This window comes from Oncorhynchus clarkii, chromosome 1 (assembly GCF_045791955.1).
Source record: "Oncorhynchus clarkii lewisi isolate Uvic-CL-2024 chromosome 1, UVic_Ocla_1.0, whole genome shotgun sequence".
NCBI classification, from domain to species: Eukaryota; Metazoa; Chordata; class Actinopteri; order Salmoniformes; family Salmonidae; genus Oncorhynchus; species Oncorhynchus clarkii.
Genome location: NC_092147.1, coordinates 53,402,715 through 53,428,253, shown reverse-complemented (window position 1 = coordinate 53,428,253; position 25,539 = coordinate 53,402,715). Strand labels below are relative to the sequence as shown.

The 25,539-nt window shown below is 41.8% G+C and overlaps 1 protein-coding gene across 1 annotated transcript in view; it reads left to right on the top strand.

Annotated features, from left to right (window-relative positions):
- LOC139416587 (tumor protein p53-inducible protein 11-like) overlaps nucleotides 1-25,539 on the top strand; it is a 121,229-nt gene that overhangs the window by 48,219 nt on the left and 47,471 nt on the right. The window contains exon 2 of the mRNA XM_071165432.1: nucleotides 873-1,012. Within this exon, the coding sequence (XP_071021533.1) occupies nucleotides 884-1,012 (129 nt within the window). The 5' untranslated portion in view covers nucleotides 873-883. The remainder of the gene's footprint in view (nucleotides 1-872; nucleotides 1,013-25,539) is intronic.

Sequence of the window (25,539 nt, the reverse complement as noted above, 5' to 3'; positions counted from 1 at the left end):
TCTATTCCTAGTCACTTTACCCCTACCTACATGTACAAATACTTTACCCCCTACCTATGTACCTCAACTAACCTGTACCCCTGCACATTAACTCGGTACCGGTACCCTTGTGTATATAGCCTCGTTATTGTTATTCTGTGTTGCTTTTATTACATTTTTTTGCTTTAGTGTATTTAGTAAATATTTTCTTAGCTCTATTTCTTGAACTGCAATGTTGGTTAAGGGCTTGTACTGTATGTAATTTCACATTAAGGTCTGCACCTGTTGTATTCAGCGCATGTGACAAATAACATTGATTTAATTGAGCTTGCCTGTTGCAAAGAAATCAATATAATAGTCACAAAAAGTCCAAACCCCACCCATCTGGCACTCCAGGCAGGGTAAAGCAAATGCTCAACCTATTTGAAAGATTTCAAAGACTATTTGTCATCGATACAGTGTTGAGTACTACCTGTATCTGCAGAATAGAGATACTGTATTGTATGGGCTCTACTGTAGGTTACCCTATGGTTGCTTGTCTATCTGTCCTATCTTACATAATGCTGGTGTTGCATAAGATACTTTAGTGTTATTGGTACAGTATGGTTGTATTTTTGTCTGATATCTAAAGGCAGGGGAATGACATTACAAGGTTTTCTGAACACTCTCACTCTCTTAGTCTCTCTATCCCTCTTTCCTCTCTCTGCCCTCATCTCTCTCTTCCTGCTTCATCTGTGCACCCCCTTCACTCTCTCTCCCCTAAATTTCTCACTCTTGCCCCTCTTTCTTGTTGATCTTTTTCATGATTGTTCTGAATCGAAGGACCATGCAAGCTCTGTATTATCCCCTTAAGTGCTAAAATGTGTGTTAAAACTCTCTCCCACTCTACCCAGGTTAGTGTACCATGGCTTCTAAGCCCCATCCTCCTTTGATGAAGAAACACAGTCAGTCAGACCTGGTGAGCCGGCTGAAGACCAGGAAGATACTTGGGGTTGGAGGAGAGGATGACGATGGAGAGGTGCATAGGTCAAAGGTCAGTATAATTGTACAGTATAATAATACAGTAAAAGTGTGCACTAGCTCCTTCTCCATCACGGTGGATCAATCGTTGACATTGTGCAAGCATTGACTAGAGGGAGATTCTACCATGATTTAATTCCTAAAAAGTAGTGTGGATAGAATTCTCTTAATTGCAACATAACAGCTCATTCAAACTGACACACATTGCTGTAAAAGTAACAATTATTCATGACGCATTTGTTAAAGGTCCCGAATAGTAAAAATCATGTTTTTCATCAAATTGGATGATATTTTGATCTAAGCAGTTCAAAGTAGGGTGACCCAAGTATGAACATTGACTGTAGCTGGTACATTGATAAAGTTTGATCATGAAGTTACTGGTCCCCTCCGCCCGTGTCAAACACTTGGATTCAGGAGGCAGGCATTACCAAAGATTTACTTCTGACTTTATGCAATGTAATTAGTCTTATCTTTACTAATTTAACTATATACCACCTTAAAATCATCATCATGTGCGCTTACGCCTTACTTTTTGTCAACAAAGCCAAAGCATGTGGACACTTGCTTGTCGACCTTTACATTCCAAAATCATAGGCATTAATATGGAGTTGGTCCCCCCTTTGCTGCTATAACAGCCGCCAATCTTCTGGCAAGTCTTTCCACTAGATGTTGGAACATTGCTGCGGGAGACTTGCTCCCATTCAGCCACAAGAGCATTAGTGAGGTTGGACACTGATGTTGGGTGATTAGGCATGGCTTGCGGTTGGCGTTCCAATTCATCCCAAAGTTGTTCAATGGGGTTGGGGTCAGGGCTCTGTCAACATTTTCCACACAGATCTCAACAAACCATTTCTGTATGGACCTTGTTATTGCATCGGAGCACTGTCATGCTCTAACAGGAAAGGCCTTTCCCCAAACTGTTGCCACACAGTTGGAAGCACAGAATCGTCTAGAATGTCATTGTATGCTGTAGCGTTAAGATTTTCCTTCACTGGAACTAAGGGACCTCGACCGAACCATGAAAAACAGCCCCATACCATTATTCCGCCTCCACCAAACTTTAGTTGGCACTATGCATTCGGGCAGGTAGCATTCTCCTGGCATCCGCCAAACTCAGATTCTTCCTTTCGACTGCCAGAATGTGAAGCATGATTCATCACTCCAGAGAACGAGTGGCCACTGCTCCAGAGTCCAATGGTGGCAAGCTTTACACCACTCCGCCATGCGCAATGCCAAGAGTTGGCTGATCTTAGGCTTGTGTGCGGCTGCTCGTCCAAGGAAACCCATTTCATGAAGCTCCCGACAAACAGTTATTGTGCTGACTTTGCTTCCAGAGGCAGTTTGGAACTCAGTAGTGAGTTTTGCAACTGAGGACAGACTTTTTACGCGCCTAGGCACTCCCGTTCTGTGAGCTTGTGTGGCCTTCCACTTCGCAGCTGAGCCGCTGTTGCTCCTAAATGTGTCCACTTCACAATAACAGCACTTACATTTGACCAGGGAAGCTCTAGCAGGGCAGAAATGACTTACTGACTTGTTGGAAAGGTGGCATCCTATGACGTTGCCAAGTTGAAAGTCACTGAGCTCTTCAGTAAGGCCATTTTACTGCCAATGTTTGTCTATGGAGATTGTGTGTGTGTGTTAGTGTAGCTAGCTCAAGGAGAACGTACAACCGAAGATAGTGGTAGACTTTCATCTGTTGTGTGACTGTGACTGGATGCCATAGTGTAAATTGAACGCTACACTGCTTTCCGTAGAATGAAAATATCCGACAGCAGTGGCTGCTTTTCATTTCGGGTGGACAGGCTGAACCGAAAATTACGATCATGTCACATGTGCAATGCACATTTTTAGCGTAGTTGCTTGATCAGTTGGAGAGAACATTCGATGGGTCTTACCAGGAAGCTAATCCTGAAGACGGATGCTGTACCATCGTTGACAGTGAATCTTGCAAGCGCTGACCATAACGTGAGTATCAGAGTTGGATGAGTCTGATACCGCATTTTTGGGGGATCGGGGTGCTAAAGTTAGATAATCTGGCGGTTGTTGCTTGGACGTTATATTTTCTGTGACACACCTGAGCCACTTTTTTGTTCCATCCCTAAACCCCCTACATTGAGTCAGAGAACTGGCAACACACTGCTGGCATGAAGGAATATTGTCCACAAAAGGAGTTGTTTTTTGTAATTTACCCCTGAAAAGCACATGTTGCCATTCCATTGTGTAGGTTGCTGTTTTACAGTTGATGTGGCTTGTCATTGGGGCTAATCATGATGATTAGGAGGGGGGTTATTATTTGTTCATTTTCCAGCAGTAATGATAGACATTTTCAGAAATTCAAAATCTACTGTCTGCACAGCTTCCCAGGCTACCACCGCAGCAGGAATGCTGTGAGACAAAAAGCAGCTTTCCCAAAGGCAAAGAAGGGGGAATATGCTGTGAAGACAGACCCAAGATGCTGTAAATCATAGTTAGTTATTAATTTAAAATCTGCATCAATTGAGCATTTCAGGCACACGAACATTGAGAAGTTTCACAAAAAGTGCCCCACCAAATATTGCATATTTCAAATTGAGTACTTCAAAAACACAAGAAAACACATTATAGAATTAGTAGATCACTAAATCAATGAATTGATAGCATCGTAACAATAAATACACTGAACAAAAATAAATGCAACAATTTCAAAGAGTTACAGTTCATATAAGATAATCAGTACATTGAAATAAATTAGGCCCGGTCTATGGATTTCACATGACTGGAAAAAACATATCCATCTGTTTGTAAAAGATCTTTAAAAAAAAGTAGGGGCATGGATCAGAAAACCATTCAGTATCTGGTGTGACCACCAATTCACATTTCCTTTGCATAGAGTTGATCAGGCTGTTGATTGTGGCCTGTGGAATGTTGTTGCTGGATATTGGGGAGAACTGGAACACGCTGTCGTACATGTTGATCCAGAGCATCCCAAACACGCTCAATGGGTGACATGTCTGGGGAGTATGCAGGCCATGGAAGAACTAGGACATTTTCAATTTCAAGGCATTGCGTACAGATCTTTGCGATATGGGACTGTGCATTATCATACTGATACATGAGGAGATGGCAGCGGATAAATGGCACGACAATAGATCTCGTCAAGGCATCTCTGTGGATTCAAATTGGCATCGATAAAATGCAATTGTGTTCATTGTCTGTAGCTTCTACCTGCCCATACCATAACCCCACCATCACCATGGGGCAGTCTGTTCACAACGTTGACATCAGCCAACCGCTCGCCCACATGACGCCATACACCCGGCACAGTTGAAACCAGAATTTAGATGGTCATCAAAGGTGAGCATTTGCCCACTGAAGTCAGTTACGACACCGAACAAGTCAAGACCATGGTGAGGACAACAAGCAATCAGATGAGCTCCCTGAGACAGTTTGACATTTTGTGCAGAAATTATTCGGTAGTGTAAACCCACATTTCATCGGGTGGCTGGTCTCAGACGATCCCTCAGGTGAAGAAGCCGGATGTGGAGTTTCTGGGCTGGCGTGGTTACATGTGGTCTGCGGTCGTGAGGCCGGTTGGATGTACTCCCAAATTCTCTAAAACAATGGGAGGTGGCTTATGGTAGAGAAATTAATATTACATTCTCTGGCAACCACTCTGGAGGACATTCCAGCAGGCAGCATGCCAATTGCACGCTCCCTCAACTTGAGACATTGTGTTGTGTGAAAAAACACATTTTAGAGTGGCCTTTTATTGTCCCCAGCACAAGGTGCACCTGTGTAATGACCATGCTGTTTAATCAGCTTGTTGATGTGCTATACCTGTCAGGTGGATGGATTATCTTGGCAAAGGATAAATGCTTACTAACAGGGATGTAAACAAATTTGTGCACAACATTTTAGAGAAATAAGCTTTGTGTTTATGCAACATTTCTGGGACATTTTATTTCAGGTCATGAAACATGGGACCAGCATTTTATATGTTGAGAATTAAATTCACAACCCATTTAACAAACATTTTCCTTTTCTTACCCTTTTTTTCTCCTCAATTGGTAGTAGTTAGTCTTGTCTCATTGCTGCAACTCCCGTACAGACTCGGGAGAAGCGAAGGTCAAGAGCCATGCGTCCTCCGAAACAAAACCCAACCTAGCCGCACTGCTTCTTGACACAATGCATATCCAACCCGGAAGCCAGCCGCACCAATATGTCGGAGGAAACACCGTACACCTGGTCACTGCACCCGGCCCGCCACAGGAGTCGCTAGTGCGCGATGAGACCAGGATATCCCTGCCGGCCAAACCCTCCCTAACCCGGACGACGCTGGGCCAATTGTGCACTGCCCCATGGGCCTCCAGGTCGCGGCCGGCTGCGACAGAGCCTGGGCTCGAACCCAGGATCTCTGGTGGCGCAGTGCCTTAGACCACTGCACCCACCTGGGGGTAAAACATTTCCCCTTTCAATAACATTACAGGCTACTTAGACAGGATCCTGGATCTCCTCTTCAATGAGGTCACCCTTTATCCAGCACTATGAGGGAAAGCTGTGCTTGCTCTCCATCCCAGGACTCCTGTCTGCCCAGTGTGAGAGCCTAACAAGGAGGCCATAGCTGTATTTGTTTCCCGCTTCAGTCTTGGGGGTGACTGAAGCCGCCAACTGGTTGACTGAGGCCTGCTTGTTTGAAGCAGAGTACATGGGTCTCCCTCCTTTCCCACTCCCCTATCAATCTCTGTAGTTGTTTGCATTTCTTAAAGCCTATTTATTTAACTTTTACATTATATGATATTTTGTTACTTTGTATTGTTTTTTTTCAAGCATTCGGACGAGAGATGTGTTAAATGTATGAATCAATGGGTCCTGTGCACGGCTTATGGTTCTAATTATTGTTTATTTTATGTCAAATTGTCTCACCATGATTTCTCACGAGCATTCATGTTGATCAATATCTTGGCTATGCTGACCTATTCTAAAAGATCAAATAAGTGCCTGATCAATACATACCATTATGAACATAGTAATTTATAATGCTAATGCAGAGGCACTAATACATTGTCCAGTACACTTATTGCATGCTGTTTCCATGTACATTCCCTTATGTTTAGGGTGACTCGGGCTTTACTCATTATTGTGAAGAAGTTTATCAGTGAACTGTATTCTGTAATTAGTTACAAAACAATTGTGTATTGCTGCTGTTTGTCTGAAATCCAACAGTCCATAATCAACTCTGTTGACCATGAGTGCAATTTTCAGAGAAAATGGGATAAGGCATTTTATTTAGGCTTGGTTTATTTTGGACATGCTGTCCATTGTTTACCTTATCAACGACGTGGCCATTGTTTACCTTGTTACCTGGCAATGACCACAAGGGTGTTTCAAAGAGCTCTCACTCAAGGCGAGTTCTGAATATTTCAGGCTTCCTGAAAGTTAGAGATGAGAGAAGGTACAATTTCTTAAATTCTGATCATTTTAATAGTGTAAAAAGATTGAATGACCAAAACATCACCCAAAGGTTATTTTTACATGGAAATAGGATGACTGTGCAGGACCTTTTTAAAATGAGCTATAGTTCCATGCAGGGGTTGGAACCAGTTCAGGAAACAGAACAGGAAACTAGGCCAACCAAGCAGGATATAACCCCACCCACTTTGCCAAAACAAAGCCCACACCACTAAAGGGATATCAACAGACCACCAAATTACTACCCTGAGACGAGGCTGAGTATAGCCCACGAAGATCTCCACCGCACAAGCCTGATGGGGCGCAAAACCAGACGGGAAAATCACATCAGTGACTCACCCCTACTCGGGAAGGAATGGAAGAGCATTAGTAAGCCATAATATGGTCATAGGCAGAGATTCACAGTGGAGAGAGGGGAGCCGGCCAGGCAGAGACCTCACTCAATCATAGGACCTACTGAAGAGATGAGTCTTCAGTAAAGACTTAAAGAAGCCACTGTAGCGATGTAAAAATTAGTAGTTTCTTTTCTGCATAATTTTTGGACAAGCTTCTGATTTTTGCAATGTTATGAAGGAGAAAAGCTGTCCTTTAAATATTCTTGATGTTTGTCAAAAGAGATCAGGGCCCAGAGTAACACCGAGGTTCTTTACAGTTTTACTTGAGACTGTACAACCATCAAGATGAATTGTCAGATCAAACATCAGAGCTCTTTTTTTTTCTTGGTACTCAGACAAAACAGAGATGGTAGTTCTGAGTTTTTAAAAGTAAACATTTGCCGCCATCCACTTTGTCTGAAACACAGGCTTGCAGGTTAGGCAATTTTGGGGCTTCGCCGTGTTTCAACTAAATGTACAGCTGTGTGTCATCCGCATAGCAACGAAGTTGACGTTGTGTTTCCAAATGACATCACCAAAAGGTAGAATATATAATGAAAACAATATTGGTCCTAAAATGGAGCCTTGAGGAACACCGAAACATACAATTGATTTGTCAGAGTACAAACCCTCCACAGAGACAACCCGATATCTTTCTGACACATAAGATCTAAAATAGGCAAGAACTTGTCCGTGTAGGCCAATTAGGGTTTCCGATCTCTCCAAAAAGAATGTGGTAATCGATGATGTCAATAGCACCACTAAGGTCTAGGAGCACGAGGACAGATAGAGACTTTGTCTGATGCATTAAAAGGTAATTTACCACCTTCATGAGTGCATTCTCGGTACTATGATGGGGTCTAAAACCAGACTAAATCATTTCATATACATCATTTGTAGATGAGTTGCAGTGAGTTGCTACGCAACAGCCTTTTCCCCAAAAAATTGAGAGCAATTTTTTATTTTTAGGGGTTTGGCTTTTTCCAGTAGAGGCTTTATTACAGCCACTTTTAGTGCATTTGGTACACATCCGGAGGATAGAGATACGTTTATTATGTTCAACATAGGAGGGCCAAGCACAGGAAGTAGATTCTTCAGTAGTTTAGTTGGAATAGGGTCCAGTATGCAGTTGAAAGGTTGAGGCCATGACTGTTTTCATGAGTGTGTCATGACACAGGATTCAACAACTTGTCTCCATTGATCCTAGGTCCTGGAAGTTATGTGCAGACTCAGGACAACAGCTTTGGAGAAATGCACAGATTCAAAGAGGAGTCTAATTTGCTTTCTAATGATCATATTTATAAAGTTTATGAATTTATCACTGCTGAAGTGAAAGCCATCCTCTCTTGGGGAATGCTGCTTTTTATTTAGCTTTGCAACAGCATCACATTTTTGGGGGATTCTTCTAATTCTCAATTAGGTTAGAAAAATATGTTGATCGAGCAGCAGTGAGGGCTCTTCGATGTTGCATGGTACCGTCTGCAAGGTAATCGAAAGACTTCCAGTTTGGTGGATCGACATTTCCGTCCCAATTTTTTGGAAGCTTGCTTCAAGGCTCAGGTATTTTCTGTATACCCGGGAGCAAATCTTTTGTGACAAAGTGTTTTGGTTTTTAGGGGTGTGACAGAATCTAGGGTATTACGCAAGGTTAAATTTAGTTCCTCGATTTTTGTACTCCGACGTCCTTGGGTCGGTGGAGGGAGTCTTGAAGAGCATCAAGGAATCATTGTTATCTGAAAATGTATAGCACAGCTTTTGATAATCCTTGGTTGGGGTCTGAGCAGATTAATTGTTGGGATTGCAAATGTAAAATGGTGTTCCGATTAGTCCAGGATTATGAGGAAAAACAGATCCACAATATTTATTCCATGGGGCAAAATTATCTAGGGTATGACTGTGGCAATGCGTAGGTCCGGGGACGTGTTTGACAAAACTCACTTTGTCGATGATGGCTCCGAAAGCCTTTTTGGAGTGAGTCTGGACTTTTCCATGTGAATATTAAAGTAATCAAAAATGTGAATTATCTGCTATGACCACAAGGTCCGATAGGCATTTAGGGAACTCAGTGAGGAAGACTGTATACTGCTCAGGATGTCTGTAAACAGTAGCTATACAAAGTGATTGAGTAGGCTGCATCAAGATCCTGACTAAAAGCTCAAAAGACAAGTCTTTTTTTTACTATTGTAATTTGCTGTCGTAAATGTTAGCAGCACCTCTAGTCACTGTTGTAAACAGGAGGAGAGGCCTCGTTTACCACAGTAAATGTATCAGGCTTGAGCAATTTCAGTCAGGCCACTCACATCAAGGTTATGAACCGTGGCTCACGGTTTGTTCATCACTTGTTGAGGCATCTGTTCTTGCAGCGACAGTCATTTGTCCTCGTGTTTTTTTGTTTTAAAGTTGCAATCTACCTCAACCAACTTTTTAGTGGTATTAAATTGGACAGATAATGAGGCAAATAGCAGTACTTTAGCTGTTAGTTTTAATCAGTATTTGTGTAAAACGCACCAAACAAGCTGTCGACCTAACCTTCAATGGATACAGCGAGCCACAACTGCAAATATCATGCACAAGCGATGTCCTGCCCAATCTCTGACCCTTTGCTGCAAGTCTACGCTGCAATGGAATATCACCATCAATACAATGAACATGTTCCCAAGGAAAGGCTTCTAAACCAAGGAAACGTGGCAGTAGAAGAGGAATTCAGAATTCGGATAAAAAAACAGCCCTTCAGAACACCTCTTTCATCTATTATACATGGTGATGTACAAAGTATAAGGAATAAGACTGATGAGCTATGTGCTTGTTCCCAATACCTCGAGTACCGACAATCCTGCTTGATCTGTCTGAGACCTGGCATACGGAACAATAAATCAAGTCCGACTACTGTTTACATAGCCCCCTCCGCTGACACCAAAATAGCTGCCGACTTAATTCATGACCTTGTATCCAAGGCTGAGAGTCACCTGAAGCAGTAACGCTGATCATGGGAGAAATTAGCATGTGCAAGCTATCTGAACATTTAGAAGGATAAAAAGGTGGAGATTCAGGACTGTTTTGAGTCCACTGAGCGGGCGACCCTGACGTACAGCGCGGATGACCTGGAAGAGGCAGCGGATATCGTCTCTGAGTTACCGTTTCTGTGAGGATCTCTTTATTCCCAAAAAAGAAAGTCAACATCTTTCCCAATATTAAACCACGGGAAACTCGTGAATTAAGAGCTTCTCAAACAGAAAATGGTGTTTTTAAATCATGTGGCAGTAAAGAGGGAAGAAAATATTCAGAGGCGACTTTAAAGCAAAATCAAGGAGTGCAAGGCAGCTACAAACCATCACAGGCTACAAATCAGAGACATTGTATGACTGTCTAATGACCTTGCTTTTGCAAGTGATTTGAACAGTTTCTATTGTAGGTTTGAAGTGTGAATTTACATCGCAGCAGAAAGTGGCCTTCGACAGTATATAGACAGCATAGCAGCTGTTGATATACAGATCTCTGTGAATGACTTCAAGCAAAACATTCAACCCCACGAAAATCATATGGTCCAGATGGCGTCAGCAGCAAGGCACTTCAGGCATGCTCAGACCAGCTCACATTACCGTTCCAGAAGCTGTTCCAGCTGTCACTGAACAGTGGGATGATTCCAGACTTATGGAAGAAGTTGCTAATTGTTGCAATACCTAAAAACAGACCAAAAGAAAAATGATTTATGCCCTGTAGCCATGACATCTATACCTAATGCAGTGTTTTGAAAAAATAATTAAAAATCAACTTCTCTCTGGTCTCTCATCCCAATTAGACTCAAACCAATTTTCCTGCTGTGCCTCCAAGGGTGTTGATGATGCGTTACTTGTGCATAAACTGGTCAACTTTGGTGTTAACTCTCTACTGATCAAGTGGATTAATAGTTTATTTATGAACCGTACTCAAGTGAAGTTTAACTCTGCCATCTCCACATCTAGAATGGTGAATACGGGAGCCACTAAAAAAAAAAAAAAGATGGCGACCGGCAAGTTCGGCATGGTGGCAGCACTTTTACATTGTTTGTTTTAAATGTTACTGGAAATAACTGCATCTGCAATTTACATGAAAATAGTAAATTCTCAGCAACTTCCCAGTCATGCAAACACTTTTGATGGCATCCAGCACTTTGTATTTGGAAGGAATGTTATATACCAAACTTTCATAGCACCTTGGCACAAACCAAAACGGTCATCCAGTCTGAAATCGCAAATTAATGGTGGAGCTCTTATAATAACTCTATGCCTTCTCTTATCGGGTGATATCCATCAATGCCCTGGACCTCACTTTATCACAAACTCCATCAAACGGCCTATGCACCCATGCTCCTCTTGCGAACGGTGGATAAAGAGTAACAACAAAGCTTTGGTATGTTTTGAATGCGTGCAGTGGATTCATTTAAAATGCAGCGATTCTAGCTTTGGGCAAGGGGTCAATGAAGCTTACCGTTGCTGTCAGTGTGCTGTATCCACGGGGTGTGAGAGCACTGAAGGTGGAGTGGGACCAGAGGACTTACCGAGGGTGGAGAGTGCACCAGAGGAGGGGGGGGTCCACAGTAGAGTGGAGGCAACCAGAGGTGAGTGACGGGGGACACGGTGAGGACGATGGAGTGGCACCTGGGGAGGGGTGCTCCATGGCGACAGAGGCCACCGGAGGCAGGGCACTGGGAAGATGGCAGCGCAGGGGGAGGCGAGTTACAAGTTGATCGGGAATTCAATGAGGTCTTTGGGAAGAAAGGCTTACATTTTGTGCACCTTAACGTCCGAAGCCTACTACCGAAGATCGATGAGATACGCCTGTTTGTTTGCAAATTAGAGGTGGGTGTCTTATGTTTTACTGAGACATGGTTGGATTCATCTGTTTGTGACTCAGAAATTGAGTTAGGTAATTACTCTGTCAGGAAGGATTGGAATCGGAACAGTGGGGGAATATGTGCATTTGTAAGATCAGACAGCTTTTAAAGTCAGATCGGATTTAAACGCTGATCTGGAGATTGTCTGGCTGGATATCTGCCTTCTCATGGATGATGAAGCTAAGAGGGGTTAATTTGCTGAGACAATAATTGAAAACTAAAATGACCTTAAAGCTTTGAAAATCATTTAAAGAACTAGGCTGTAGTAGTACTACCAAAAACAACCTAAACAGTATTGGACTGAACATCAAAGGGGAGATGGTATATGAAAAAGCAGGTTGCCAATGAATTCAACTCTTTTAAAATCTTTTTTTTTTTTTTTACTTTTGTTGCCAGCAAGCTGGTCAGCAAGCTGCCCATCAGTTCTGGATTGTATGAAAGCAAACAAGTCAAGAAGTATTATGTAGAGTTAGGAGTTCCGCCAAACTCTTTTTGTTTTGCAAAGGTTGCAACAGCCAAAATAGTCAGTATGCTGGCAGAGCTTAAATGCTCCAAAGCCACAGGCCTTGATAATATTCCCGCAAGGTTTCTTATAGATTCTGCTGAGCAAATTGGCCCTTGTATTATGCTCATTGTTAATCTCTCTTGAACAAGGCACCTTTCCCAGGGACATGGAACAAGCTAAAGTTATATTTCTGTATAAGAAGGGGATAACGTCTGACCCTGGGAGTTATAGGCCTGTATCTATCGTCTGTGTAACATCAAAGATCCTGGAGAGAATTGTACATGAGCAAATGTATGAATATGTTAACAAACAGGGTCTAATGTATGATTTTCAGTCAGGTTTTAGAAAAACATACTTGACTGACTTCATCAGGAAAAAGATTGATGAGGGAAATCTGTGTGGAATGGTACTGCTTGACCTACCAAAGTGGTTAACTGTATCAAAGGCCTATCTCCTAATTTCCAAACTGGAGGCACTGGGGATAAGCAGTATCCCTCTAGGCTGGGTAAAGTCCTATTTATCAGGAAGGGAGCAAGTAGTAGAGGTTAATGGTTCACTGTCTCAGTCAAAACCAATGAGTAGTGGCGTTCTGCAGGGGAGCATGCTTGGGCCCCTGCTGTTTTTATTGTATATTAAGTATATGAAAGATGCTTGTTCTTGCTGTCTTTTTCTTTATGCAGATGACTCTACACTTCTGGTGTCTCACAAAAATAAAACTATATTGAAGAGCATACTTCGCACAGAGCTTACTAACATTAGCAAATGGCTTGGAGATAAGCTATCTCTGCTGGACCCAAGGAAAGAAACTATAAGCGTCCAAAAACACCCCTAAGCTAAACTAGCCTATTTCAACAACAGCTAACTAACTAACCAAAAATACAGTGGGTGGTCCGCCCAGTTCTAACTAGTTTTTAACAAAGTTTACCTACGGGTAGTGTATGCCCATGGGCGACTTGTCTTGGTTCCCCCTTATCCCACCATCAAACACCATAACAAAAACAATACTCACAGGTGAGGACAAAGCAATATGGAGGTGCTCAAACAAGAGTGCTCAAACAAGAGTGCTCAATACATAAAGCGAGATAGAGACATAGTAGGAGCGAGTGAACCAGCGAGATCTACAAACATATGGCATTTACAGAGAGATTGAGCTCCAGAGCAAACAACTGACAGGGTTTTTAAACCAAGGGAAATGAACTGTGATTGGGTAGGAAACAGGAGGAGGTGTGTCTTCTGATTGATTGGGGACTGATTATTTCCACCTGTGAGGGGAGAAGGACAGAAAAGAATAACACACACACACACACACACACACAGGATACACACACAGGATACTTGTATCCGTAACATACATATTATGGCAAGAACAGCTCAAATAAGCAAAGAGAAACGACAATCCATAATTACTTTAAGACATGTAGGTCAGTCAATACGGAATATTTCAAGAACTTAAGTTTATTCAAGTGCAGTCGCAAAAAGCATCAAGCACTATGATGATACTGGGTCTCATGAGGACCACCACAGAAAAGGAAGACCCAGAGTTACCTCTGCTGCAGAGGATACGTTCATTAGTGTTACGAGCCTCAGAAATTGCAGCCCAAATAAATGCTTCACAGAGTTCAAGTAACAGACACATCTCAACGTCAACTGCTCAGAGGAGACTGTGTGAATCAGGCCTTCATGATCAAATTGCTGCAAAGAAACCATTACTAAAGGACACCAATAAGAACAAGAGACTTGCTTGGGCCAAGAAACACAAACAGTGGACATTAGACCGGTGGAAATCTGTCCTTTTCGTCTGGAGTCCAAATGTAAGATTTTTGGTTCCGAGGGGTATGGGCGAACGGATGATCTCCGCATGTGTATTTCCCACCGTAAAGCATGAAGAGGAGGTATTATGGTGTGGGGGTGCTTTGCTGGTGACACTGTCTGCGACTTATTTAGAATTCAAGGTACACTTAACCATCATGGCTACCACAGCATTCTACAGCAAATAGGCCATTTCATCTGGTTTGTGCTTAGTGGGACTATCATTTGTTTTTCAACAGGACAATGACCCAACACACCTCCAGGTTGTGTAATGGCTATTTGACCAAGAAGGAGAGTGATGCAGTGCTGCATCAGATGACCTGGTCTCCACAATCAACCGACCTCAACCAAATTGAGAGAGTTTGGGATGAGTCGGACTGTGGAGTGAAGGAAAGCAGCCAACAAGTGCTCAGCATACGTGGGAACTCCTTCACGACTGTTGGAAAAGCATTCCAGGTGAAGCTGGTTGAGAGAATGCCAAGAGTGTGCAGTTGTCATCAAGGCAAATGGTGGCTATTTGAAGAATCTCAAATAAAAAATACATTTTGACTTGTTTAACACTCTTTTGGTTAATACATGAATCTGTATGTTATTTCATAGTTTTGATGTCTTCACTGTCCACTGTAAAAAATAATGAAAATACTTGAGTGAGTAGGTGTTGTAAAATGTTTGACCGGTAGTGTAGTTAATTGACTGTGACTGCCTTGGAAGTGAGGGATCTAACATTAAGTAGCCCTATTTTGAGATGTGAGATATTATCACAATCTCGTTCAATAATGACAGGAATGGAGGTCTTTATTCCAGTGAACACTGCCATGTTTAGTTTTGCCCAACCTAGATCAAGGCACAGACACGGTCTCAATGGGGATAGCTGAGCTTATTACACTGGCAGACTCCACTAAGCTGGCAGGGTGGTTAACAGCCTGCTGACTAGGCTGCACCCTATCTCATTGTGGTGCTAGAGGAGTTAGAGCTCTGTCGATGTTGAGAGATATGAGAGTACCCCCTCAGCTAGGATAGAGTCAATCACAGGCCAGGCTTGGTCCTGTTTGTGGGTAAGTCCCAGAAAAAGGGCCAATTGTCTACGTATTATATCTTTTGGGAGGGGCAGAAAACCGTTTTCAATCAGCGATTGAGTTCTCTACTCTGCTGTAGAGCCCCTCACTCCCCCTAACTGGGAGGCGACCAGAGATCAATTACTCAATGCTGACACATCTTTCTAGCTAATTTACATGCTGAATCTTGACTATTATTTTAGTCCTTATTTTAAAAGCTTGGGAACCGGTTAACAATATTATTTGACGTTCCAGGCATTTTTTCTAGTCCCACAACAGAACGCAACGTAGTGCCCATGCAAATCCATCATTCTGTTACTCAGAAACGTATTCCAGTGTCTCCTTGCAAGCTGAAAATCGTTGTATTTTCTTGTTTAGACTACCTGCCCCTCCCCCTCCAAATATTTGGCTACTGTACAAGTGTGATTCAGAAGATGGGGCAAAAAAAAAAATACACTAGAGAAGAATAGATACATTTTGCAATGCTTACGGAAAATATAGGCGAAGTTATCATATTTTATGTTGGATTTATTAACTACAAAAATGGTAAGATGTGTTATTAATTCTGGTTCCGCTCTGCACACACAAGCTTTTTAGCTAGCTAACTCAAAGGACATTCAAAGTTCCTCTATAGAAGCCGCTGCTCCTACAGTGGTTCCTCCTTTAAAAGTCATACAACGGAACACCTTGCGCTCATAAATTCAGAGCATTGTCATATTGTCAGTTTGTAAATTCAGACCGTTTTGTTCTCAGAACGCACACTGGACGTTCGGGCCGAGGAGTAGGGTTGATTTGAGCGTTCTGGCCTTACAACGGCAGTCAAGCACCCAAGCTAACGTTGGCTAGCTTGCTAGCTACTCCCAGACACACATGAGACCACTGACCATTTTACTCACCCTAGCAGAGCTGGTTAAGCTGTGTTCGTGTTAACCAGAGAGTTGGTGACTAACTGTGCTGCTGGAAACAATTTAATTACGCTTTTAATTACGTTTGCTGACACGGCCATATTCAACGGGTGTTGAACGCTTGTAAATTAATTATTCTGCGCTCTGGAGAGAGGGAAAAATCTCCACGCTCTGGTACACTCAGACGAGAGTGCTCTGAAATTGGTGAAGATAGCCAGAGTGAATTTAGATAAGCTCAGAATGACGTAAATAATCAAGTCAATAAACATTGGGTAGTTAGCCTGTAGTTAATATACTGTCAAGTTTGATTTTTAACTACTAACGTTAGGTAGCTAGCTAACATACCGGTACATACTGCTGTAATGATATGTTATGTGGTTTGTAAGGACAGCGTAGCTAACAAATTGTCAGCCAACATAACATGTAAGGTAACATATTTGAAAAGTTATAACTTTATTACATTGAGTAGCAAGCTACCCCTTGGTCGTTAGGGCAAATCTGGTCTGTGATAGGAGGGGGGGTTTCACACCTAGCTCGGCTATTAGACTATTCTTTAGTAAAGATTAAATAGTCTATTGTTCAGCTATTAGCCCCCTTCCCCAACTTGCAGCAAATTGTTGTTGTTCCCATCTCATTCCTTTCCCTCTTCCACACGTCATCATTCTGCGCCTGAGGGGCTCGCTTGTGGGTGTGCTGGCAGAATATTTTTGTTTGTGCGTCAATAATTCTACATACAGTAGCACGTTTGTATGAAGGTGTGATTATTCACAGGCAAATTGTTATATGCTATGGAGGTACATTTGTGTCTTTTTGTCGAGAGCAAAACGTTTTATTTTCAATCAAAAAGCAACTTTTTTCAAACACAAAGGAAGTCATAGCGGACACCACCGAAGGACTGTGATGATGGCATCTCAGGTAAGCAGCACTGGGCGTTCTTCCGTACAACTTTTACATAGCTAGTAGTTAGCTCTTCCGATTCAGTGTAGGTTCATAACATTCTACTACATACATACATACATACATACATACATACATACATACATACATACATACATACATACATACTGTACATACATACATACATACATACATACATACATACCGTATAATGATAAATCATGCAATTATTATTCTCAAGCTAACCAAAAGCATTTAGCTATGAACGCCTGTTCTCGTCATTTTCAGCATAATTAATCTAACTTTCTTTCATGGCAACTCATAAGCAGGCCATGTCATATTTGTTTCATAGTCGATATATAATTCTATTTCATGACAGTAATGGTAAGCTTTTTTTTTACTGAAGGATGAAAGAACACCGTCTGTCACGAAGAGTTAGGGAGTCTTTACAGCGTGTAGATGGTGCAGGTATCATTGCATATTTCCCATCACCTAATGAACAACCACAATACCAGTCTGATGTTAACATTTCTGTGCTGTATTGACGTATCCTGAAAATGACATCTGCTGCTTTAGATTGAACGGTCATATCTCAGTTATTGTTTTCATATCTACAAAAATTAAGCTATTTTCTTTACTTTCAGAGAGCAAGCTGATCAAGGGGTCAAAAATGTAGATATTCCCAGATGTTCACTGCCCGAGGAAAAGGCAGTGGAAGCTTCATTGCTGGCAAAAGTGTCCATAACCAGAGGTAATTAAACTGTTCTGTGTTCTTTTTCTCCATCTCTGCCTGTCTTGTTGTACATGGAACCTGTCTCACATGCCTTAATTAAAAAACCTTTAAGATGTCAGCTGCTGATTTTCAGATTTACACCACATAAACACAGCCGTTTTCACTGGACTATCTGTTGCTGCCAAGTCATGATTTCCCTGGGAGTTAGCCTTGCAATAACCAAGTGCCCTCTATATTTAAATGTTTTAGGTACACCCCGATAGGTGTCTGCTTCACATGCAGTACCTTCTATTGACATTATATTCTCAAATCAAATTTTATTGGTCACATGCACATGGTTAGCAGAGGTTAAGGAGAGTGTAGTGAAATGCTTGTGCTTCTATGCAGTAATATCTAAAAAGTATTCAAAAAAATTCACAACTACCTAATACACACAAATATAAAGGGATGAATAGAATATGTACATATACAGTTGGAAGTTTACATACACTTAGGTTGGAGTCATTAAAACTCATTTTTCACCCACTCCACAAATTTCACAAATATAGTTTTGGCAAGTCGGTTAGGACATCTACTTTGTGCATGACAAAGCACTTCATGATGACAGAAATGAGTGCAATGGGGCGATAGACATTTAGTTCAGTTACCTTCACTTTCTTGGGAACAGGAACAATGGTGGCCATCTTGAAGCATGTGGGGACAACAGACTGTGGGAGGGTTTGATTGATATGTCCGTAAACACACCAGCCAGCTGGTCTGCGCATGCTCTGTAAATGTGGCTAGGGTTGCCATCTGGGCCGATAGCCTTGCAAGGGTTTACACATTTAAATGTTTTCCTCACGTTGGCCACGTTGGCATTGGTAGCAGGCTGTGTCAGTGACACTGTATTGTCCCCAAAGCGAGCAAAGAAGTTGTTTAATTTGTCTGGGAGCAAGACGTCGATGTCCGCGACGGGGCTGGTTTTGTGTCTGTTTTTCAGCATAAAGTACTCTTTAGCCACTTAGTGTGGACACCAGGTGAGACCATACACACACAATCAGTCTCTCTTCTTCACTTCATCCCTCTCCCCCTTCTCCCTAAATCCTCTAGGTTATATCTGCTGTTTTGTAGAACCCCTCATGCATCTGAACTGGCTGACACAGATGGCATAGCATGATCATAGGTGAGAGGACACTTGGTCGGGTCAACAGGAAGTGTTATTAAAGATATGCTTTACATTGAAATACAGATAGAGATGTAGTAGTTCCAGAGTTAATGATCCAAAGTTAGTTTTGAATTTCACCTCCTGATGATTATCATGACTGACCGTGTTAGAATAGAAAAAACAAGGCTTAATCATAATCTCTCTCTATCCATCTGTCTCTCGTCTGCAGGTATGTTTTGATGTGAGAGAGGAAGCCTGTCCCATCATCGGCACCTCGACAGGCTCTTAAGATTTGGGCCCCCAGTTGGCCCGAAGGTTAGAAGACACCGTGATTGTGATGAACTGAGAGAATATTAGGGTAGCACTGTAATTCATTAATCGGATGCTGTCTACCGCTGGTCTTACCACTTTCCCTTTGTCTTCCACACCTCTCTCCCCACCTCGTCTTTCTTCCTTGTTTAATAATGCACACCATATGTTCATTGAAGTACAGATTGAACTTGTATTTATATTATAATATTATAATGCATGTATTATGTTTTTATAACACCTGGCTAATGAACGTCTTTCAATAAATGTTTCACATTCTCCACTAGTTGAAATTAAGTATCTCATTGCAATACTATCCTGTGTCCTCAGATTAATGCAGATGAAGGGAGTTAGATATGCATTGTTTTTTTTCTGTATATATGAATTACAAATCAATCATGTTTCTAGTGTATTGCATAGTTACAATGTGTAATCATTGATGTCCCAGGAGCAGGAGTAGTAAACACTGTTGAAGTGTATAATTGTAATACATACATGCAGACACAGCATCATTCAAATAATGGAGTTTGATATGCCTGAAAAGAATGTCTCAGATTCATACCTGAACCGCACCTTTATTTGCAAGAGAGAGTTCATGATCAGTGAATATATTCAATGTACAGGCTACAATGTGGGGATCTCACGTGTGGTAATAACTGCAGTACATGTATATAGGACTTCCATGGCACAGTAAAGTTAATATATTCTACTCTATCCATAGGCTTCATTAATGCCATTCAGACTTGAAGTTGATACAACAACTATGATAGCTGATTTGCTGGTTTTCTCAGGAGTCCCTAAAACATTAAACACAAATTACAAATGCATTCTCCTGTCATAACACTAGCTAGCTAGCTGGCTAATGTTAGCTAGTCAGATAACTTGCTAAATAACGATTTTTGTAAATTAACTTTATGACAAAAAAATATGCACAAACGTTTCTCTACACTAGCTAACATATTCCTCTCAATTGTACATGTTTTGCTTGACTCGTTATGATGTTATAACTACTTACATTTTGTTCCACTGTAATGTTTTGTCAGCCATGTTTGTTGAAGAAAGCCACCAGGATCGGGTGGCTCGCGTCAAATTCGTCATTGGAACCACTCGATATGATTGGTCATATAAAAACCTTGGGACTCAAATGCATAATGAGTTTTCTAACTCCCCCTTGTGGTGGTCTGGAGCAATGAAGCCGTTACGCTGGGTACCTCTAAGTCCCACGGTGCAAGCTCGCAACTTTTAAAGGAGGAACCACTGTAGGTATAATTCTACGAACCTAATTCATACGAACCTAAGAACACATACTCCTTCCATGACATGGACTGACCAGGTGAAAGCTATGATCTCTTATTGATGTCACTTGTTAAATCCACTTCAATCAGTGTAGAAGGGGATTTTTAAGCCTTGAGACAATTAAGAAATGGATTTGTTAAATCCCTTTGAAAGGGGTATGGTAGGAGGTGCCAGGCGCAAAGTTTTTTGTCAGAACTGCAACGCTGCTGGATTTTTCACGTTCAACAGTTTCCTGTGTGTATCAAGAATGGTCCACCACCCAAAGGACATCCAGACAGCTTTCGACACCTTAGAGTCCATGCCTGACGAATTGAGGCCGTTCTGAGGGCAAAAGGGGGTGGGGGGTGCAACTCAATATTAGGTGTCCTAATATTTTGTATACCTAGTGTATAATGCATGTCATAACAAGATGCTCATTACTTCAAGCCTCCTCTTCAACTCTATCTCGCTCTCTGCCACCACAACATTTCTGTGGCATCTTGCGCCATCTGTCCATCACGCATGTAAAACAAACTAGCTTGCCTGCTCTATCTGCACTGAATGGTGATGTAATTTAATGAGCTAAATGTAAAAAACAGTTTTTCATAAGTTAAAAAAGGAACAGAAAGTAACTATATAAATAGGTAGTTTTGTTTGGATTCGAACTAGTTCAGAACTTTAGTTTGCTGGTCGGAACAGTGGAACGAAACAAAAAAAGTGGTTCTGTTCAGAATGAAACGGTTTCTTAATTACGTGCTTATTGCGGCGCAATGCACTGAATGATTGCATTTTCTTCATGTTGGCGTGGTATTGGGTCCATTGACCCATCTCTCTCGATTTGTTCAATTGCGTTTATATCCCCCATCACATCTGGATCACTTAGTCATACCATGGTAGATATTGTATCGGATGCTGAGACTCTCCGCTGCATAATTCCTCTGGGATCCTCTCTCTCCTTGCTCACTGCTCATTCTGCACTTCCCACATGTTCCCTCACCTACGATGGATGCACGCATGCTTACACACACATGCACCAATGAAGACAGGCACTTATGTAAACGCATACAAAGATACATAGATCCTCACATAAAGAGACACGCACACATTTGTTGTACTCATAACTACAGGATTATCTTTGTATTTCATCAAATGGCATTAGACACACAGACCACAGTCTGATCAGAGCTGAAATATTAATCAGAAAGCAGGAGACCGTCATATATGGTGAAGGTTGGCTTGTGATGAAACGTCAGTCTGCATCCCCATCTTTCTCTTCCTCCAGTGTATGTTTTCTCTCCTGATGTTTTAGCAGATAGGCAGCTCTGATCTTTCTCTCCCTCATCTCCCTCATCTCTTTCTCCCTCCCTTCATCTCATCCCTTTCTCCTTACTGTTAGTGTTTTTGCTGGGAGGCAGCTCCAATATCTCTCTCTGCCCAAATCCTTTTCTCCCTTATCTCTCCATCCTCAGTGTTATTGTGTTCAGCTCCCTCCTTGCTAAAACTATCTGACACTTTGATCCGTATTTGTTTAGTCTCTGGCCGCTTCCGAAATCGCTTGCCTAATACTTAAACTGCATACCGTGTATTCATCGTACTACATACTATTTAGAATGTACTGGTTAGTAAAAAGGTATGTAGTAAGCAACAAATCAGCATACTACTCATCCATACTGAGGAGTCATCGTCGATGCGTAATATTATTTGTACCCCGCCATTCGTTCAATTATCAGCTGTTGTCAAACACAGGTGGGTGTGAAAAGACGATTCTCTTCCACAATCGTGTGCAGCAAATTCGACTAGATGAAAATCCTAAATTAGTATGAAATCCTGACTTTTAAAGCATACACTTTGTTTTATTTAACACTCAGGAGGAAGGGATGAGTTGAGGGAAGGGAGGGCGAGAGAGAGATGGGAGCTGCCTCTGCTAAAACGAGAAAGCATATACACATGACGGATTGTCAGGAGTCCGGAACATAATTACAACTATTTTGTAGATTGCAAATTGACCGCAAGAATCCAAAATATTTGACTAAAACATAATAAATTCTGTACATTTCTGTACATTTCACTTACGATCACATACATCTCTCTACTATGCGTGGCAATACTTTGGAACATATTTCCTGAATTAAAATCCCTTGGGAGCTTATTTGCTTGTGTTTTTACAGTCTCCAACAATTTATTATTATTATTTTGCTCAAAAAACTTTGCAGGGCAAATAAAATCACCCGCTATCAGTGGGGAACCTTGCCCAATGAGATAATGGAGATAAAGGAGAAACGCATACATTCATAATCACTCACTCTTTCCCCAATGACATACTGTAGATTAATGCAGATATTCTTAACTCATTGTTTAGTCTCTGACACCGGGACTTGGTTAGAGAGACCGATTGTGGAGATACAGTACCAGTCAAAAGTTTGGACACACCTACACATTCCAGGTTTTTCTTTACTTTTTTACAATTTTCTACATTGTAGAATAATAGTGAAGACATCAAAATGATACATTTACACATATGGAATCATGTGATTATTCAAAGTAGCCACCCTTTGCCTTAATGACAGCATTGCACACTCTTGGCATTCTCTCCACCAGCTTCATGAGGTAGTCACCTGGAATGCATTTCAATTAACAGGTGTGTCTTGTGGAAAGTATTTCCTCAATGCGTTTGAGCCAATCAGTTGTGTTGTGACAAGGTAGGGGTGGAATACAGAAGACAGACGTATTTGGTACAACTGTGAGTCCCAAAATGACTTGAATGCTCCTACACATTATGCAATATGCCAGGGAGATGCAGTGCAATTGGAAAGTATTCAGACCCCTTGCCTCTTTTCCACATTTTGTTACGTTACAGCCTTATTCTAAAATTGATTCAATTGTTTTTTCCCCTCATCAATCTACACACAATACCACATAATGACAAAGCAAAAACTGTTTTTAGACATGTTTAGCAAATTTGTTCTAAATAAAAAAAAAATATATATACATTTACATAAGTATTCAGACCCTTTACTCAGCACCTTTAGCAGGGATTACAGCCTCAAGTCTTCTTGGGTATGATGCTACAAGCTTGGCACCTGTATTTGTGGAGTTTCTCCCATTCCTCTTTGCAGATCCTCTGAAGCTCTGTCAGGTTGGATGGGAAGCATTGCTGCACAGCTATTTTCAGGTCTCTCCAGAGATTTTCGATCGGTTTCTAGTCCGGGCTCTGGTTGGGCCGCTACAGGACATTCAGAGACTTGTCCTGAAGCCACTCCTACGTCGTCTTGGCTTGTGCTTAGGGTCGTTGACCTGTTGGAAGGTGAAACTTCGCCCCAGTCTGAGGTCCTGAGCACTCTGAAGCAGGTTTTCAACAAGAATCTCTTTTGTACTTTGCTCCGTTCATCTTTGCCTCAATTCCTACTATTCTCCCAGTCCCTGCCACTGAAAAACACACATGGTTCCACCACCTTGCTTCACCATAGGGATGGTGCCAGGTTTCCTCCAGACGGGATGCTTGTCATTCAGACCAAAGAGTTCAAACTTGGTTTCATCAAACCAAAGAATCATGTTTCTCATGGTCTGAGAGTCTTTAGATGCCTTTTGGCAAACTCCAAGCGGGCTGAGGTGTGCCTTCCGTCTGACCACTCTACCACAAAGGCCTGATTGGTAGAGTGCTACAGAGATGGTTGACCCATCTTCATGGAGAAACTCTGGAGCTCTGTCAGAGTGACCATTTGATTCTTGGTCACCTCCCTGATTAAGGCCCTTTCCACCATTTGCGCAGTTTTGCCAGGCTTGCCAGGCAGCCAGCTCTTGGAAGAGTCTTGATGGTTCCAAACTTCTTCCATTTAAGAATGATGGAGGCCACTTACTCTGACTTGCACTGTCAACTGTGAGACCTTATATAGACAGGTGTGTGCCTTTTCTAAATAATGTCCAATCAATTGAATTTACCACAGGTGGACCCCAAACAAGTTGTAGAAACATCAAGGATGATCAATGGATTCACCTGAGCTCATTATTGGGTATTGTGTGTAGATTGCTGTGAGGAACATTTTGTATTTAATCCATTTTAGAATAAGGCTGTAGCGTAATAACATTTGGAAAAAGTAAAGGGGTCTGAATACTTTCCAAAGGCACTGTATGTATACTGTAGCTAAGAAAGTAATAGTAAGTGTATGTTGTGTAGTAAGCTGTTAGTAGCCTATGTACCTCGCCCTAATAATTTGGTGATTTTCTCCCTTATAACTTAGCGTACTGTTCTGAGTAGTTTGAACAGCCCAGTACGTCACTGGGGCCAAGCTTCCTGCCATCCAGGACCTCTATACCAGGCTGTGTCAGAGGAAGGCCCTCAAAATTATCAAAGACTCCCACCCTAGTCAAATACCGTTCTCTCTGCTACTGCATGGCAAGTGGTACCGGAGCATCAAGTCTAGGTCCAAGAGGCTTCTAAACAGCTTCTAGCCCCAAGCCACAAGACTCCTGAACATCTCGTCAAGTGGCTACCCTGACTATTTGCATTGCCCCTCCCCCTCTTTGCATCGCTACTACTCTCTGTTGTCATATGCATAGTCATGTCAATAACTTTACCTACATGTACATACTACCTCAACTAACCGGTGCCCCCGCACATTGACTCTGTACCAGTACCCCCCTCTATATAGTCTCGCTATTGTTGTTTTACTGCTGCTCTTTAATTACTTGTTACTTTTATCTCTTATTCTTGTCTGTATTTTTTGAAACGGCATTGTTGGTTGGCGGCTCTTAAATAAGCATTTCACTGTAAGGTCTACACTGTTATATTCGGCGCATGTGACTACTAAAATTTGATTTGATTTGACTTGGTGGTGCACATGTCGCCTATAGCCTCTTTAGAGAAATGTCATCATTATTGTAACAGCTTTCATTGCCTGCTTATGTCCCCTTTATTTATCCTACGGTTCTGACTTGGTGTACAGGGAGAATACTGTAAGAACAGCCCATGTTCTGAATTCTGTCGCTGTACATTTCAAAAGTGCGGAATAAATTGTCTGTCTTAACCCGTCTTAACCCGCTCATGAATGTCTTAATGTCTTAATCGAAATTACGGATTGCCTCTTATCCGCTTATGCCGTAGTTTGTACATCTCAATTGTCAGTAGAAAATATTTGTTTAACCCCTCTAGGGTATGTGGGATGCTAGCATTTGACTATGCATGCTTCTGGTGACCAAGCAGCACACAGGGCACT